General features: G+C 52.8%; 1 protein-coding gene across 1 annotated transcript in view; it reads right to left on the bottom strand.

Moving 5' to 3' along the window:
• Nucleotides 1–10,692, bottom strand: part of LOC116947954 (uncharacterized) — a 40,487-nt gene extending 29,795 nt beyond the window's left edge. The window contains exons 1-4 of the mRNA XM_076071187.1: nucleotides 10,672–10,692; nucleotides 9,381–9,585; nucleotides 7,293–7,459; nucleotides 5,869–6,037 (exon numbers count right to left, since the gene is read on the bottom strand). Of these exons, the coding sequence (XP_075927302.1) occupies nucleotides 5,869–6,037; nucleotides 7,293–7,459; nucleotides 9,381–9,585; nucleotides 10,672–10,692 (562 nt within the window). The remainder of the gene's footprint in view (nucleotides 1–5,868; nucleotides 6,038–7,292; nucleotides 7,460–9,380; nucleotides 9,586–10,671) is intronic.
• Nucleotides 10,693–20,081: the final 9,389 nt, after the last annotated feature.

Here is a 20,081-nt window from a genome sequence, read left to right as displayed (position 1 = left end):
CACAACGTGAAACCAGTGACTTACTAACACCAAACACACTGATACACAACGTGAAACCAGTGACTTACTAACACTAAACACACTGATACACAATGTGAAACCAGTGACTTACTAACACTAAACACACTGATACACAACGTGAAACCAGTGGCTTACTAACACTAAACACACTGATACACAACGTGAAACCAGTGACTTACTAACACTAAACACTGATACACAACGTGAAACTGGTGACTTACTAACACTAAACACACTGATACACAACGTGAAACTGGTGACTTACTAACACTAAACACACTGATACACAACGTGAAACTGGTGACTTACTAACACTAAACACACTGATACACAACGTGAAACCAGTGACTTACTAACACTAAACACACTGATACACAACGTGAAACCAGTGACTTACTAACACTAAACACACTGATGCACAACGTGAAACCAGTGGCTTACTAACACTAAACACTGATACACAACGTGAAACCAGTAACTTGCTAAGACTAAACACACTGATACACAACGTGAAACCAGTGACTTACTAACACTAAACACACTGATACACAACGTGAAACTGGTGACTTACTAACACTAAAAACACTGATACACAACGTGAAACCAGTGACTTACTAACACTAAACACACTGATACACAACGTGAAACCAGTGACTTACTAACACTAAACACACTGATACACAACGTGAAACCAGTGACTTACTAACACTAAACACACTGATACACAACGTGAAACCAGTGACTTACTAACACTAAACACACTGATACACAACGTGAAACTGGTGACTTACTTACACTAAACACTGATACACAACGTGAATCCAGTGACTTACTAACACCAAACACACTGATACACAACGGGAAACCAGTGGCTTACTAACACTAAACACACTGATACACAACGTGAAACCAGTGACTTACTAACACTAAACACACTGATACACAACGTGAAACCAGTGACTTACTAACACTAAACACTGATACACAACGTGAAACCAGTGACTTACTAACACTAAACACACTGATACACAACGTGAAACCAGTGACTTACTAACACTAAACACACTGATACACAACGTGAAACCAGTGACTTACACTAAACACACTGATACACAACGTGAAACCAGTGACTTACTAACACTAAACACACTGATACACAACGTGAAACCAGTGACTTACTAACACTAAACACTGATACACAACGTGAAACCAGTGACTTACTAACACTAAACACACTGATACACAACGTGAAACCAGTGACTTACTAACACTAAACACTGATACACAACGTGAAACCAGTGACTTACTAACACTAAACACACTGATACACAACGTGAAACCAGTGACTTACTAACACTAAACACACTGATACACAACGTGAAACCAGTGACTTACTAACACTAAACACACTGATACACAACGTGAAACTGGTGACTTACTAACACTAAACACACTGATACACAACGTGAAACCAGTGACTTACTAACACCAAACACACTGATACACAACGGGAAACCAGTGGCTTACTAACACTAAACACACTGATACACAACGTGAAACCAGTGACTTACTAACACTAAACACACTGATACACAACGTGAAACTGGTGACTTACTAACACTAAACACACTGATACACAACGTGAAACCAGTGGCTTACTAACACTACACACACTGATACACAACGTGAAACCAGTGACTTACTAACACTAAACACACTGATACACAACGTGAAACCAGTGACTTACTAACACCAAACACAATGATACATAAAGTGAAACCAGTGACTTACTAACACTAAACACACTGATACACAATGTGAAACCAGTGACTTACTAACACTAAACACACTGATACACAACGTGAAACCAGTGGCTTACTAACACTAAACACACTGATACACAACGTGAAACCAGTGGCTTACTAACACTAAACACTGATACACAACGTGAAACCAGTGACTTACTAACACTAAACACACTGATACACAACATGAAACCAGTGACTTACTAACACTAAACACTGATACACAACGTGAAACCAGTGACTTACTAACACTAAACACACTGATACACAACGTGAAACCAGTGACTTACTAACACTAAACACACTGATGCACAACGTGAAACCAGTGGCTTACTAACACTAAACACACTGATACACAACGTGAAACCAGTAACTTACTAAGACTAAACACACTGATACACAACGTGAAACCAGTGACTTACTAACACTAAACACACTGATACACAACGTGAAACTGGTGACTTACTAACACTAAAAACACTGATACACAACGTGAAACCAGTGACTTACTAACACTAAACACACTGATACACAACGTGAAACCAGTGACTTACTAACACTAAACACACTGATACACAACGTGAAACCAGTGACTTACTAACACTAAACACACTGATACACAACGTGAAACCAGTGACTTACTAACACTAAACACTGATACACAACGTGAAACTGGTGACTTACTAACACTAAACACTGATACACAACGTGAAACCAGTGACTTACTAACACCAAACACACTGATACACAACGGGAAACCAGTGGCTTACTAACACTAAACACACTGATACACAACGTGAAACCAGTGACTTACTAACACTAAACACACTGATACACAACGTGAAACCAGTGACTTACTAACACTAAACACTGATACACAACGTGAAACCAGTGACTTACTAACACTAAACACACTGATACACAACGTGAAACCAGTGACTTACTAACACTAAACACACTGATACACAACGTGAAACCAGTGACTTACTAACACTAAACACACTGATACACAACGTGAAACCAGTGACTTACACTAAACACACTGATACACAACGTGAAACCAGTGACTTACTAACACTAAACACACTGATACACAACGTGAAACCAGTGACTTACTAACACTAAACACTGATACACAACGTGAAACCAGTGACTTACTAACACTAAACACACTGATACACAACGTGAAACCAGTGACTTACTAACACTAAACACACTAATACACAATGTGAAACTGGTGACTTACTAACACTAAACACACTGATACACAACGTGAAACCAGTGACTTACTAACACTAAACACACTGATACACAACGTGAAACCAGTGACTTACTAACACTAAACACACTGATACACAACGTGAAACCAGTGACTTACTAACACTAAACACACTGATACACAACGTGAAACCAGTGACTTACTAACACTATACACTGATACACAACGTGAAACTGGTGACTTACTAACACTAAACACTGATACACAACGTGAAACCAGTGACTTACTAACACCAAACACACTGATACACAACGGGAAACCAGTGGCTTACTAACACTAAACACACTGATACACAACGTGAAACCAGTGACTTACTAACACTAAACACACTGATACACAACGTGAAACCAGTGACTTACTAACACTAAACACTGATACACAACGTGAAACCAGTGACTTACTAACACTAAACACACTGATACACAACGTGAAACCAGTGACTTACTAACACTAAACACACTGATACACAACGTGAAACCAGTGACTTACTAACACTAAACACACTGATACACAACGTGAAACTGGTGACTTACTAACACTAAACACACTGATACACAACGTGAAACCAGTGACTTACTAACACCAAACACACTGATACACAACGGGAAACCAGTGGCTTACTAACACTAAACACACTGATACACAACGTGAAACCAGTGACTTACTAACACTAAACACACTGATACACAACGTGAAACTGGTGACTTACTAACACTAAACACACTGATACACAACGTGAAACCAGTGGCTTACTAACACTAAACACACTGATACACAACGTGAAACCAGTGACTTACTAACACTAAACACACTGATACACAACGTGAAACCAGTGACTTACTAACACCAAACACACTGATACACAACGTGAAACCAGTGACTTACTAACACTAAACACACTGATACACAATGTGAAACCAGTGACTTACTAACACTAAACACACTGATACACAACGTGAAACCAGTGGCTTACTAACACTAAACACACTGATACACAACGTGAAACCAGTGACTTACTAACACTAAACACTGATACACAACGTGAAACTGGTGACTTACTAACACTAAACACACTGATACACAACGTGAAACTGGTGACTTACTAACACTAAACACACTGATACACAACGTGAAACTGGTGACTTACTAACACTAAACACACTGATACACAACGTGAAACCAGTGACTTACTAACACTAAACACACTGATACACAACGGGAAACCAGTGACTTACTAACACTAAACACACTGATACACAACGTGAAACCAGTGACTTACTAACATTAAACACTGATACACAACGTGAAACCAGTGACTTACTAACACTAAACACACTGATGCACAACGTGAAACCAGTGACTTACTAACATTAAACACTGATACACAACGTGAAACCAGTGGCTTACTAACACTAAACACTGATACACAACGTGAAACCATTGACTTACTAACACTAAACACTGATACACAAGGTGAAACCAGTGGCTTACTAACACTAAACACACTGATACACAACGTGAAACCAGTGACTTACTAACACCAAACACACTGATACACAACGTGAAACCAGTGACTTACTAACACTAAACACACTGATACACAACGTGAAACCAGTGACTTACTAACACTAACACTGATACACAACGTGAAACCAGTGGCTTACTAACACTAAACACACTGATACACAACGTGAAACTAGTGGCTTACTAACACTAAACACACTGATACACAACGTGAAACCAGTGACTTACTAACACTAAACACTGATACACAACGTGAAACTGGTGACTTACTAACACTAAACACACTGATACACAACGTGAAACTGGTGACTTACTAACACTAAACACACTGATACACAACGTGAAACTGGTGACTTACTAACACTAAACACACTGATACACAACGTGAAACCAGTGACTTACTAACACTAAACACACTGATACACAACGGGAAACCAGTGACTTACTAACACTAAACACACTGATACACAACGTGAAACCAGTGACTTACTAACATTAAACACTGATACACAACGTGAAACCAGTGACTTACTAACAGTAAACACACTGATGCACAACGTGAAACCAGTGACTTACTAACATTAAACACTGATACACAACGTGAAACCAGTGGCTTACTAACACTAAACACTGATACACAACGTGAAACCATTGACTTACTAACACTAAACACTGATACACAAGGTGAAACCAGTGGCTTACTAACACTAAACACACTGATACACAACGTGAAACCAGTGACTTACTAACACCAAACACACTGATACACAACGTGAAACCAGTGACTTACTAACACTAAACACACTGATACACAACGTGAAACCAGTGACTTACTAACACTAACACTGATACACAACGTGAAACCAGTGGCTTACTAACACTAAACACACTGATACACAACGTGAAACTAGTTGCTTACTAACACTAAACACACTGATACACAACGTGAAACCAGTGACTTACTAACACTAAACACACTGATACACAACGTGAAACCAGTGCTGAAGGCAGGCGGGAGGAAGGGGCACTGGGACTGGTGGTCTTCAATGGGGGCGGTCGTCAAACCAAACATGTTAAGCCATTTCACCCTATCAGAGCTGCGGTACCTCTAACCTTATCTTCATCCCTGACCCGAACTCTAACCCGATTTATAACCGCAGCCACCACACCACTAGCACTCAGTCGACCTCTGGTGGTAGCCCCTGCCCACGGCTCACGACGAGGAAGTGGTGACCTCACCGACCACGTAGTCCCCGAAGCCGATGGTGCTGAGCGTGACGAAGGAGAAGTAGTAGCTCTCGGTGTAACTCCAGCCCTCCACGGCCATGAAGATTATGGCTGGGAAGAGCACGAAGATTATGAACCCCAGGCCCACGAAGGCGATCGTGGTCAGGAACCGGATTGTACTCTGGAAGAGGAGCAGAAGAGGTGGTATGGAGTTTTGGGTGTGGAGGAGCTCGGTCAGTGGAACAGAGTTAGGGTTCTGTTTTGGAAGTCAAGGTAATAGAGATTGGGTAATGGAGTTTAGGTGGTTGGGTCTGGGTCAGCCGTGGACTTTGGGTGGTTGGGCCTGGGTCAGTGATGGAGTTTGGGTGTTTGGGGCTGGGTCAGTGGCATTTGGGTGTTTGGGGCTGGGTCAGTGGTGGAGTTTGGGTGTTTGGGGCTGGGTCAGTGGTGGAGTTTGGGTGTTTGGGGCTGGGTCAGTGATGGAGTTTGGGTGTTTGGGGCTAGGTCAGTGGAGTTTGGGTGTTTGGGGCTGGGTCAGTGGTGGAGTTTGGGTGTTTGGGGCTGGGTCAGTGGTAGAGTTTGGGTGATTGGGGCTGGGTCAGTGGTGGAGTTTGGGTGTTTGGGGCTGGGTCAGTGATGGAGTTTGGGTGTTTGGGGCTGGGTCAGTGGTGGAGTTTGGGTGTTTGGGGCTGGGTCAGTAGTGGAGTTTGGGTGATTGGGGCTGGGTCAGTGGTGGAGTTTGGGTGTTTGGGGCTGGGTCAGTCATGGAGTTTGAGTGATTGGGGCTGGGTCAGTGATGGAGTTTGGGTGTTTGGGGCTAGGTCAGTGGAGTTTGGGTGTTTGGGGCTGGGTCAGTGGTGGAGTTTGGGTGTTTGGGGCTGGGTCAGTGGTGGAGTTTGGGTGTTTGGGGCTGGGTCAGTGATGGAGTTTGGGTGTTTGGGGCTGGGTCAGTGATGGAGTTTGGGTGGTTGAGTCTGGGTCAGTGATGGAGTTTGGGTGTTTGGGGCTGGGTCAGTGATGGCGTTTGGGTGGTTGGGGCTGGGTCAGTGATGGAGTTTGGGTGTTTGGGGCTGGGTCAGTGGAGGGGTTTGGGTGGTTGAGTCTGGGTCAGTGGTTGAGTTTGGGTGTTTGGGGCTGGGTCAGTGATGGAGTTTGGGTGGTTGAGTCTGGGTCAGTGATGGAGTTTGGGTGATTGGGACTGCGTCAGTGATGGAGTTTGGGTGGTTGAGTCTGGGTCAGTGGTGGAGTTTGGGTGGTTGAGTCTGGGTCAGTGGTTGAGTTTGGGTGGTTGGGTCTCGGTCAGTGGTGGAATTTGGGTGGTTGAGTCTGGGTCAACGATGAAGTTTGGGTGGTTGGGTGTGGGCGGATGATACAATGTTTGTGCGTGAGAGAATGTAGGTGGCTGTTGGACACTAATTAAGGCACCCCCGTCGTACCTTTTTGAACCCCTTTTTTCTCAAGACCCCCGCGATCCGGTCGAAGCCACGCAGGATGGTCTGGCCAACCTTGTTCAACACCACCACGTTGAGCGGGATCCCGAAGGTGGCAAAGATGATACAGAACACCTTGCCCCCCACGGTGGCGGGGGACAGGTTCCCATAGCCTGGAGGTTGGAGGGGGCGTATACAAAACCATAATTCGGCATTGCTTAGGCCCAAAGCAGCTTCATGAAACATTGCCATGTGCATCCAATGTTGGATCGTCTTTGTAAATTTACAGAACAAGCGGCACAACGCAGTGGCGAGTCTCCCACCGACCGTTCTTATCGGAGGCGCGGGGGAAAGGACAACAAATGCTAACTGCATTACCAAAGACCCGCTGTAGAGCCTTTAACGGGTTGTTTGGGCAAGGGCTGTTGGCGAGCACCTCTGCAGGCCGGAACGGCGCACCAGGAGACCGAAAGGCCAGAGACCGCGCCTGGTCACCGTTCTCCCAAGTGCTGTTTACACACCACAGCAGGCTCAGTAAACCCAGGCGAGGCCCATGCAACTATCTCCGACCTTGGCATCTACTGCCACTCCCCCCTCCTGGTTTAAGTCTTACCTTGCTTCTTGTACATCCTCAGATTATTTCAATCACTCCACATCCCAACCCTCCCCTCTCAGTGTCGGTGTTTTGCAGGGTTCGGTTCTGCGTTTCTTGCTATTTCCTCTCGATATTTCGCTTCTTGATTCTATTGTCTCATCTTTCTGCTTTCCTTGTCATTTCTTTTGCCAACAGCAGCCCAAAGCCACTTCTCCTTTCCCTCTCTCACCCCTGACCTTTCCTCTCACATCTCCTCCTGCCTGGCTGCTATCCAATCATGGATGGTGCTTCACTCTCTCTCTCAATCCGTCCAAAACATAAATCCTTCTCTTTCTGGCCTTCCACTCTCCCCCTCCCGTCTCCACCATCTCCTTTCTTTCTTTCTCCCTCACTCCTTCTTCCTCTGCTCTGAACGTCGGTGTCACCTTTGACTCGTCCCTCGCTTTTCCCACCCATATTGCCACGACTACTGACATCTGTTGCTTTCATGAATTCAATATTAGGAAAATGCGCCGTCTCATTTCACTTTCTGCCACCAAACTCCTCCTGGTTGAGTGTCGGATGTTTACCCATCTGGGGGACTGCTGCTGCAATTATCTTCTCCTCAGTCTCCCTGCCTATACCCTCCCTTCCCTCCAACAATTAAAAATGTTTCTGGAAAGGTTATTTTGAATCATCATGGGACCTCCTTTGCAAGTACCAAAATATGATAATAGGTTTTTACCATTTTTTCTGGCAACAAAACAGGTGTTAAGTTGTTAAAACACCAAACTGAAACCTTTGAAAGGGAATCATATCTGCATTAACCACAATACTTGTGGTCAGAATGCAGATAAAAAACACTCTGATAATATATGCATTGTCTTTGGAACTGATTGGTCCACACCAGAGACAGCTTTCTTTTGAGCCTCGTCTCAAACGGTGTTATACCAGAGGTATGCCAATAGGCGTTTGGTGTTTTAACAACTTAACACCTGTTTTGTTGCCAGAAAAGGGGGGAAACCCTGTTCTCGTTATTTTGAATCTCCCATTTAATTCTCACACTTCACCTCTCCTCATTCAAGCTCACTGATTTCACGTTTGCTACACCACTGTCTTTTTAAATACCGTATACTCGTCTTTAAATCTCTCCATGGCCTTTCCCTACCTCACTCACAATCTTATGTATATCTGTCCTCCCTGTTCCTCATCCCGTTTTCGATATTTCTCCCTCCTTGCACCCTTCCACGAGAATTAACTTCCCTTGCACATTGAGAAATCCCCCTCCTTAACCTCCTTACATACCTCTCTTTAAAGCCTCGCCTCTTTTACATTGCCCATTCCTTTCCTCTTCTTCCCCCTCCACTCCTTCCCATCCCTCATTTTTCGGCCCTTTGCACACCCCTTGCCATCTAAATCACTTTATTTGTGTTACCGCTATCAAACTATGTGAGGTGCCTTTGAGCTCAGGTGCTCTATATTTATAAGATAATAGGATGCCCAGAACCGATGTTCGTCACTGGTATTGACCGTGAGCAGGGGGCTCGAACTCAGGTGGCCGGGTTCGTAGCATGGATGGCCCTCGGCCCGAGGGCCCCGCACCGTACCAATGGTGGTGACGACGGTCCCTGCAAAGAAGACGGCGCTGTTGTAGTCCCAATTGGTGAGGTTGGAGATAGTTCCGTCGGCGCCCATCACCCCGTAGAGCCGCGCCTCCACGACGAGCTGCTCCCGCGGCACAGAACGGGCGGACACTCATGGAGGGTTGGCCGCGACATAGATGGGGGGGGGCAGTGGGGGGAGCAGCTGTACCCCCTCTATAAATGATGATAGCATTTGAGGTTTCAACCGTCCTCTCCAGCGTGAGCATCACAGAAAACACCTTGCTGCTGTTGTTGTATTTTGAGGGGCAGGGGAGGGATGGGGAGGAGTGGAAGGGCGAGGGGAGAGAAGAGAAAGGGAATAGAGAAGAGGTGAGCTTTAAGAGGGTAAAGAAAGGTGGTTAAGGAGGGGGACTGCTTGGTGTATTGGATACGTTGATTCCAGTGGAAGTGTGCAAGGAGGGAGAAAGATCGAATATATGATTTGGCAAGCCGGAAAAGGAGGGACAGAGAAAAAGAAGAATGTGAACGAGGTGAGGAAAGTCCATGGAGAGACTTCAAGATAAATGTATTTGGTCAGGCAGGTGTATGCATGTGTAGTGCAATAGCGCCAGCTGGTGGACAGCAGCGGCAGTTGTGGTGGACAGAGAGTACACACGCCGATGAGCGTGTGCACGGGTGTGTTGGCAGAGCGGAAGGACTAGGGCAAGGGTCATGGAGGACCACATCTGGAGGCCCCTGGAACCTGCTAGTAGGTTCGAGAAGGGAGGCGTGGTCAGAGCGGGGCCAGGCCGCGCTGGTAGGATAAAGGAGCTCGAGGCTGCCGGTTCTGGGATTGGACTCGTGTCGTCCTCGCTGTCGTCTCGTCGCCGTCTCCGCTAGATATTGCGCTGCAGGATCGTTGTTGGCAGTCTCAGTCAGCACCGTCAGTGTCAGACAGCTCGTGTTGTGCACAGGCTAAGCGCATGTGGAGAGTGTGTGGACGAGACCGTGAACGTTAATAAAGAAGGTGCCTCCGACAAACCTCGTCTCCGAATCATTGACACTACTCATGTATGTTGAACTTCTTTCGCACTGTACGTAGCCAACTGTGCTCGTCGGAGATGCGGGGGAAGGATAACACACTAAACACAAAAAAGCATGTCGGTCCGCCTTGGGTATAAAACTGCCACACTACGCTGTCATGTTTAATGAGGCCGTTTTATTGTACTTTGCAGTGTGGGGGAACCATGCTTGTGCTGCTGTACATCTGCGTGTTACGGTTGTGCACTCCATGTTTTTCATAACTAATTACTTTTTTTTGTTACAAGATAATCCTGAGTGTGATCATTCTTGACTTATCAAGTGTAGTAGTCTAGAAGAGAATGCGGTAATACCTGGATACGCGGATATACAATGTACGAAGTTTCAGTATCACGAATTTTAGATGTATTATATTAATCGTAACAAATTAAGTAAAATAATAAATGTTGTACACTGAAACGGATAAAAAAAATATAGCCATCTGCAATATTATATGAATAGGAATCTAATTATGTTTGTTGAGCTTTGCGTATCGCGATGGGTCATAGAAAGTTTATTTGCATTCGCCTCGGCCAATCAAAGCGCAGCAACGCGCTATGACGCGCTCTGACGGAGCTGTGGCAAGACAGCCTCGTGACTGCTCTAAATACGACTGGCGAGTGTTAAATATATTCTACGGTACCAGTACATTACGTATCTTTAACTTGTGACAGTTTTTATTTTTTTATTTTAATACGTGTTTGTAGTTTGAAATGGTAAGTTACGCAGGCTGGGAACGCATCCTCAGAGTATTAATGTTATAAGATTATTCAAAGCTACAGGGACGCATCTATTTCGTATTTCGAGGAATAACTGTGGACTTCGCTTGTAGCCGATCTTGTAAGGGGCCGTCTATATATGACGTCACGCGATTTTGGACGATTTTTGACCCCCCCCCCCCCCCCCCCCATTGTCGCACGGCATCACAAAAAGTCAGACCCCCCCCCAGGTGCGTGACGTCATTTATGGACGGCTCCCAAGCAGTGTTGAGTCCACAAGCCACGTTTTGTGCCGCACCTTTGATTGATTGTTCCGCACCTGCCTGTCTACCCCAAATATCGGGGCCGGCGTGAACCATCACCGCCGACTGTGACGTCATGTCCCAGTTCCGAATGAACCATTAGCGTGGTCACCAGCACCATGACCATGGCAAGCACCAACACGATCATAGACAAAGACAAAGTTCCTCCGTGTAGCCTGTAACAGACTGTTGGGGCAAGTGCCATTAGCGAGCACCTATGAAGGCCGGCACGGCACACGAGGGGGTGGGTGGCCAGCACCACGCCCGACCGCCTTTGTCTCCCCAGTGGCGATGTTTACACTGTGATGCCGCCGCCACGGAGCCGATCGGCGGGTGGCCCACCTGCGATCTCGCCGCCCCGAGCGACGAGGCCGACATTGCTCCACCCCACCACCTCCCCACCCCCCCCACCGGAACACACACGCACGCACTCCCCCCACCATTAGAGCGCATGGGGAGACACCCTGGCCGACAGGTTTTCACCCAGAAGCCCTCGTAAAGGGATAATCTTCACGGTTTCCTGCGGCCAGGGAATTGGACGGTCTCCTCCGACGCTAACACACACCGTGGCGCCGTGACTTGAGTAGAAATGACATGTTCACGGCGGGGCTGCCCCGCCACCGCGGTTAGTACGCACCTCACGCACACGGGTCGGCAGGGCAGGTAGGGAGGAGGGCAGAGCCACGAGCGGCGGGAAAGCAGGGTCGCCCTCTGGCTGGATGGCCGCTGAGCAGGTAAATTTAGATGCGGATGTCGCTGAAAGCAACGGCCCGGGGGATGCTGGGATACAGATGGGCCTACCGATTGGCGGGTGATCCCAGCGAGCTGATTGGCCCGCGAGTCGGCACCAGGTAGCCCTTTTGATGTAGAAAGAATAAAGCGAGTCAGGGCCAAGGAAAAAGGGTCTCTGGCTACTCGAGTCAACCCCAGGCCCGTCAACTCCCGAGTCCAGCCGCGCGAACGTCCGTGGGACGTATCGACGCGCCGCGAGGAGCAGCCGGCAGTGACGACGAACCGTGAGTAAGGGAGGGAGAGAAAGAGGGAGTTGGGACTTAGCTTAAAAAGAAAACCGGAGAAGGTAAAGGGGAGAAGGACAGGTAGAGTATAGTGCCGACTATCGAGAGATAGATTGGTCCTGCCCCGCCGATCCCGACTGACTCAGTTAAATAAGGGCTCGCCGACCCGGTGGAATAAATCGTCGGCGATTACATAACGGACTGGTGTGGTTTTTGCGAGGGTGTGGAAAGAGAGTGGAAGCGTGGGTGCGCTCGCTGTTCGCGGTGGTCGCCGCGTGTGTGGAGCGGCGCCGCGTGGGGTGTGGGCGCTACAAACCGTCGGCGGTGGACTCCCCCGTTGCGAGCGGATACCCAGCTCGCACGCATGCCCATCGCATAGCCCTTTAAACCCGTTTAACCCAATCCCCCCAATCGCCGGAGTGGGTACGAACGACGTCGCTTACCCTCCGACCTCTAACCCCCGGTTACCCGCGTGTGATTGGTGCGTGGGACTGCGCGGGCGGGGAGCGTCGCGTTCGGGTGCCGGCGAAGCGCTAGCGGGCCCCAGGGCGGTCGAGGGCGATGCCTCACCGGCAGGAAACCCGGACGCGGGGGGGGACAGCACAGGGGGGGGAACAGGAGCGCGGCGACCTTTCCCCGCCCGGTGAGGAGTGCAGCGGCGGCAGCTCCCACACTAGTGGGGAATCTGGGAGCGTCGGTCCTTCGCGGACAGGGTCGCAGGCGGGAGAGATCCCGGGGGCCGGCGACCCTAACAATTTGGCGTCAGAAGCGGTACGAACCCCCGCGTTACCCCACGGGAAAATAAGGCATATATTCACACCTTCGTGGAAAGCATTTGCCCGCAACGTCCTAGGGGCTAAGGAAATTAATGGGTGGACGGACGCGCAGACGCTACGTCAACTTAATATGAATCTGGATGGGCGGGCAGCCGATTTTGTGGAAGCCCTACCCGCAAGCGCGCAGACACAGCTAGAGGAGCTGATGCGCCGACTTGATCTGCGTTTTGGTACGCGCGATGAGGAGGAGGCAAAAGCGGCCTTAGAGGCACGCCGTCGCCAACCCGGCGAGGACCTGCGCGATTATGCCGAGGATGTGCGTGAGCTAACAAAGATCGCACGCCCGAGGTACACCACGGAAGCGATTGAGGAGCTGGCCGCAGAGAAAATCCAGCGATACTTAACGCGCACGGCGTGGTGGCAGCCAGACGTGAACTGTACGCGCCTCCCCTTTGATGCCCTTGTCGAGCGCGCGTGCAAATGTGAAAGAATTTCTAGCGAACGCGCACAGCTCCGAGGACTGGGACGGGAGCGCACCATCGCAAGTCTGTCCACCGAGGAGGAAGAGGAGGAACAGGAGCTCGCCAGGACGGTAGGGGGTCGGGAAAGGGGGCCTCCGGTATCCTGCGAGACCACCCCGGGATGGGTAGCGGGGATACAGGCGGGCATCGGGGGGATCGACAACAAGGTAACCCAAGTGGGTGAGAGAGTAACCCAAGTGGGTGAGAGAGTAACCCAAGTGGACAACAAGGTAACCCAAGTACGGGCACATATGACTACGCTGCAGACTACGGTAGAGACGGTTCAGACCGAGTTGGGAGGGCTGGCCGGGAGGGTAGCCCGACTAGAGGCGGAGTCTGGGCAGCGGCGTACGGGAGGGGAAAGAGGGAGCGGGCGGGGAGGCTCCTACGGGGCCGCCGCCCTTCCCCGAGCATGCTACCTGTGCGACCAGCGAGGGCACCTGGTGAGGGACTGTCCCCAGATCGCCCGCGCTAGAAAGGCGCCGGGGTTAAACGCAAACGCCCCCTAGAGGGTGGACCACCTAGGGGTGCAATCAACGAGGTCCCGAAACAAAACGGCGATAATAATAATGGTAAGCAAGTGACACCCACACAGGTCCCGGCCACAACACCCAAGGACGCGGTGAGGACGGGCGACTGGCTACGGGAGCTGGTGGCAGGAATCACGGGGGCCACGTCACTGGTGGAAGGACAGGTGAATGGGCAGCGCACCCGGATCCTACTGGACACGGGGGCCGTAGCCTCACTCATGAGCGCCGCGCACTGCAGCGTGCTCGGGGTTGACGTGAGCCGCCTGCAGGCCCCGGATTGCACGCTGCACACAGCGAGCGGAGCCGGGATGGGGTTGCTGGGAAGGATCTCCCTCGAGGTCCGTCTCGGAAACCAGGTGTGCACTCAGGAGTTCTACGTCTCGAGTGTGCTGTGCCACGAGTGTTTCGCAGGTACCGACCTCCTGGAAAAGCTGGGGCTCAACGTGCAGCCCCGACAGCGGTGCGCCACCGTGGAAGGCAGCGGGGAACGGATTCCATTCCTGGGACGGGAGCCGAATCGCCCCCGCTTCACACCCGTGGCCGCTACCCTGACGACGGCCGTCACCATCGGGCCGCTCGCCGAGATGCTGGTGCCTGTGGCGACACCCTCGACCGACCCCGCGCACCGACCATCGGGGGAGGTAATGCTAACTCCTCACCCGGAGTTGGCAAAACGATACAGGGTTGTGGGGTCAGCCACGTTAGTAAACGCCGATGGGGGCCGATTGTTTATGCGTGTGTTTAACCCCCACGGCACCCCAGCAATACTACGACGGCGCACCACAGTAGCCACCGTGCACCCCCTACACGCGCGCCACTCCAGCGACTCGGTATTCGCACTCTGGGCGGAGGACCCCTGTCGCCCCGAGGACCACCAGGACCTGGCCTGGCGAGTCGGCCCGACTCCCCACGCCGAGGTCGTCCCCCTTCTTGACGCGGTACACGTACCTTGGGCAGATTTCCCCAAGGGAGAAGCTGATCAGCTACGCGGGTTACTGCGGGAGTACGCCGACGTGTTCAGCGAACACGATTCAGACGTGGGTCGCACAGATCTCGTTAAGCACCAAATCGACACCGGGGCCGCCCGACCCATAAAGCTCCCCGCGTACCGCGTGGGCGCACCCGAACGCGCCCAGATCAAAGAGGCGGTCAGGGACATGCTCCGCGATAACATAATTCAGCCCTCGGCGAGCCCCTGGTCTGCCCCGGTGGTACTAGTAACGAAAAAGGACGGGTCAACCCGTTTTTGCGTCGATTACCGCAAACTAAACGCAGTCACCCTCGGCGACGCCTTTCCCATACCGCGTATCGACGACACCTTTGACAGCCTCGCCGGAGCGCGGTATTTTTCCACCCTCGATCTCGCGTCCGGGTACTGGCAGGTGGAGATGACGGAGGAGGATCGGCCAAAAACCGCATTCACCACCCCGATGGGACTATTCAAGTTTCGAGTACTCCCGTTCGGGCTCACCAACGCGCCCGCGACGTTCCAGCGGCTGATGGAGTTGGTGATGCGGGGCTTGCAGTGGGAGCAATGCCTGCTTTACCTGGATGATGTGATAGTGTTCAGTAGATCTCTGTCTGAGCACTGGTCCAGGTTACGGGAGGTGTTCCAGCGACTGCGAGCGGCTCATCTCAAGCTCAAGCCGCGTAAGTGTTACATCGCACAGCGCGAGGTGGGGTACCTCGGACATCGCGTCAGCGAGGCGGGGGTGCGCACCGATCCGGACAAGGTACGCGCCGTAGTGGATTGGCCACAGCCAAGGAACCTGACGGAGATAAGATCATTTTTGGGGCTCGCCACCTATTATCGTCGATTTGTAAAGGGATTCAGCGAGATTGCACGCCCCCTCACCCAACTCACTTCCCCCAAGAACCCCTATCAGTGGACGGAGGCCTGCCAGACGGCCTTCACCACCCTCAAAGACCACCTCACACACACCCCCACCCTGGCTTTCCCCGATTTTACCACCGACTTTATTTTGGACACCGACGCCTGCAGCAGCGGGCTGGGTGCGGTGTTGTCGCAGGTGCAGGAAGGGGTGGAACGGGTGATTGCGTACGCCAGCCGGACCCTGAGCGGGGCCGAGCTGAACTACTGTGTGACCCGTCAGGAATTGTACGCGGTGATCTTCGCGTGTAAACAGTTTCGGCCGTATTTGTACGGCAGGAAATGTCGGGTGCGCACGGACCATTATGCTCTGCAGTTCCTCCTCACCTTCAAGGAACCGCGGGGGCAGATGGCCCGATGGCTGGCGCAGCTGCAGGAGTACAACCTGCAGATCGAGTACCGGGCGGGGCGGACGCATGCAAACGCGGACGCATTATCACGGCGACCCGCGGTGTGTGCTGAGACGAGGGCGGAGGAGGCCTGCCCGTGCTTCACGGGGGGACGTTGCCGACAGGCAACGGACCCCCGGGAACCCGCTGAACCTAACCCCCCCCCGGCGAGAGAGAGTGCGGTATGCGCCACAGAGACCCCCACAGGTGGAGGCGCGGACCCAGTCGACCGCCCGGCGAGCGCAGGGCCCACGACTCGGGACCCAGCGGACCACCCCGCCCCGATCGGACGGATCCAGGAGGACGTCGGCTGCGCCTTCCCGGGCCTGAGCGACGAGCAGCTGAGGCAGACCCAGCAGCGGGATCCGGATCTGGTGGCGGTGGAAGCGGCCCTGCGGGAGGAGAAAAGCACCCTACCAGGGCTCTGGAGCGGTTTGTATGCCCGGTTGTGTGTGCAGAACGGGGTGGTACGGGAGTTAACCGAGGCCGGCCAGCCGGGGTGCATCTGTGTTCCCGCCCAGGTGCGACCCCAGCTGCTACGGCTGGTACACGACCACCCGCTCGGGGGCCATGATGGGGAACGGCGCACTCGGGAGACTCTGCGTCGCCAGTATCTCTGGCCCAAATTGACGCAAGATTTGGCCGCCTGGGTACAGGGCTGCCGCGCTTGTCAGCAGTGCGGACCGAAACCGGCACGATACCAGGTACCCCTAAGGCCGTTCCGCGTCAGTCGGACGAACCAGCTGGTCGGCATCGATCTCCAGGGGCCGTTCCCACGATCCCACCGGGGCAACCGCTATATCCTCGTAGCGGTGGAATACTTCACCCGCTACCCCGTGGCGGTGGCCATCCCCGATAAAACGGCCCTGGTAGTGGCCCGGGCGTTCGTGGAGCACTATGTACTTAAGCACAGGATCCCGGAGCGAGTCCTTACCGACCAGGGTAGCGAGTTCGAGGCCGAGTTGTTTCAGGCGCTGTGCCGGGAGTTCGGAATCCAGAAAGACCGAACCACGGCGTACCACCCCCAGGCGAACGGTATGGTTGAGCGTATGAATCAAACTCTGGCCGGAAAGCTCAAGCGTATGGCGGCCGCAAACCAACGGGATTGGGACGAACACCTCCCCTACGCCCTGTTCGCCTACGCCACCACGGTGCACACATCAACGGGACAAACCCCGTTCCTAATGATGTTTGGTCGTGAGTCTCGTCTACCCGCAGACTTGCTGTTCGGCATTCCTCCACCCCAAACGGAGGAAGGGAGTCGCCCCGTGGAGCATCTGATGGAGACCCTACGAGGGGCCCGGGACCGGGCCTACCCGCAAGGGGAGGCCGCGCATCGGCAACAGGAGCAGAGCACCCGACCCCACGTGGAGCCCCCCCTTTTCTTGACAGGCACCAAGGTGTGGCTACACACCCCTCGCGTCGGGGCCGGACAGGTGGGGAAGCTGACCACCTACTGGCGGGGACCCTGGACCATGGTACGGCAGATCTCTCCCTGGACGGTATTAATCCAGGGTGGAGAGAGGGGCCGAGAAACGGTGGTTAACGTCCGCCGCTTAAAACCATGGAGGGCAGCCCCGGCGGGGGAGAACCTCGCCGCCCGAGTACCGCGAAATCCCGGTGCCCCTGCGCCACCCGTGCTCGGGGGCCTCGCGCACTACATGGGCCCCGCCGGGCCCCCAGCCCCGAGGCGTCCCGGCCCCGCCAGAGGACGGCGGGGACGCCGCCCCTTAAACCCCACTGCCGCGGAGTTTGTCCCCCAGCCCCCAGGTGCCGAGGGACAAAAGGAGCCACTGGAGTGGAGAAGGAGACCGCCGCAGGAAACCCCGAGGACGGAGCCACCTCCCCCGAGGCCAGCCACGAGGTCCGGGCGGATCCCCCGGACCCCGCAGCGCTACCTCGTGGGCGCGGCCCAGGCGAGGTGCTCCAGTCAACCCGGGACGGGGACTGGCACCTCGGGGGGCTATGTGATGCCGCCGCCACGGAGCCGATCGGCGGGTGGCCCACCTGCGATCTCGCCGCCCCGAGCGACGAGGCCGACATTGCTCCACCCCACCACCTCCCCACCCCCCCCACCGGAACACACACGCACGCACTCCCCCCACCATTAGAGCGCGTGGGGAGACACCCTGGCCGACAGGTTTTCACCCAGAAGCCCTCGTAAAGGGATAATCTTCACGGTTTCCTGCGGCCAGGGAATTGGACGGTCTCCTCCGACGCTAACACACACCGTGGCGCCGTGACTTGAGTAGAAATGACATGTTCACGGCGGGGCTGCCCCGCCACCGCGGTTAGTACGCACCTCACGCACACGGGTCGGCAGGGCAGGTAGGGAGGAGGGCAGAGCCACGAGCGGCGGGAAAGCAGGGTCGCCCTCTGGCTGGATGGCCGCTGAGCAGGTAAATTTAAATGCGGACGTCGCTGAAAGCAACGGCCCGGGGGATGCTGGGATACAGATGGGCCTACCGATTGGCGGGTGATCCCAGCGAGCTGATTGGCCCGCGAGTCGGCACCAGGTAGCCCTTTTGATGTAGAAAGAATAAAGCGAGTCAGGGCCAAGGAAAAAGGGTCTCTGGCTACTCGAGTCAACCCCAGGCCCGTCAACTCCAGAGTCCAGCCGCGCGAACGCCCGTGGGACGTATCGACGTGCCGCGAGGACCAGCCGGCAGTGACGACGAACCATGAGTAAGGGAGGGAGAGAAAGAGGGAGTTGGGACTTAGCTTAAAAAGAAAACCGGAGAGGGTAAAGGGGAGAAGGACAGGTAGAGTATAGTGCCGACTATCGAGAGATAGATTGGTCCTGCCCCGCCGATCCCGACTGACTCGGTTAAATAAGGGCTCACCGACCCGGTGGAATAAATCGTCGGCGATTACATAACGGACTGGTGTGGTTTTTGCGAGGGTGTGGAAAGAGAGTGGAAGCGTGGGTGCGCTCGCTGTTCGCGGTGGTCGCCGCGTGTGTGGAGCGGCGCCGCGTGGGGTGTGGGCGCTACAAACCGTCGGCGGTGGACTCCCCCGTTGCGAGCGGATACCCAGCTCGCACGCATGCCCATCGCATAGCCCTTTAAACCCGTTTAACCCAATCCCCCCAATCGCCGGAGTGGGTACGAACGACGTCGCTTACCCTCCGACCTTTAACCCCCGGTTACCCGCGTGTGATTGGTGCGTGGGACTGCGCGAGTGGGGAGCGTCGCGTTCGGGTGCCGGCGAAGCGCTAGCGGGCCCCAGGTCGGTCGAGGGCGATGCCTCACCGGCAGGAAACCCGGACTCGGGGGGGGACAGCACAGGGGGGGGAACAGGAGCGCGGCGACCTTTCCCCGCCCGGTGAGGAGTGCAGCGGAAGCAGCTCCCACACTAGTGGGGAGTCTGGGAGCGTCGGTCCTTCGCGGACAGGGTCGCAGGCGGGAGAGATCC

The sequence above is a fragment of the Petromyzon marinus genome, chromosome 31, assembly GCF_048934315.1.
Source record: "Petromyzon marinus isolate PM22_M1 ecotype Great Lakes invasive population chromosome 31, UKy_Petmar_22M1.pri1.0, whole genome shotgun sequence".
NCBI classification, from domain to species: domain Eukaryota; kingdom Metazoa; phylum Chordata; class Hyperoartia; order Petromyzontiformes; family Petromyzontidae; genus Petromyzon; species Petromyzon marinus.
Note: the sequence above shows the minus strand (reverse complement) of the source record. Positions and strands in the feature narration are given on the sequence as shown.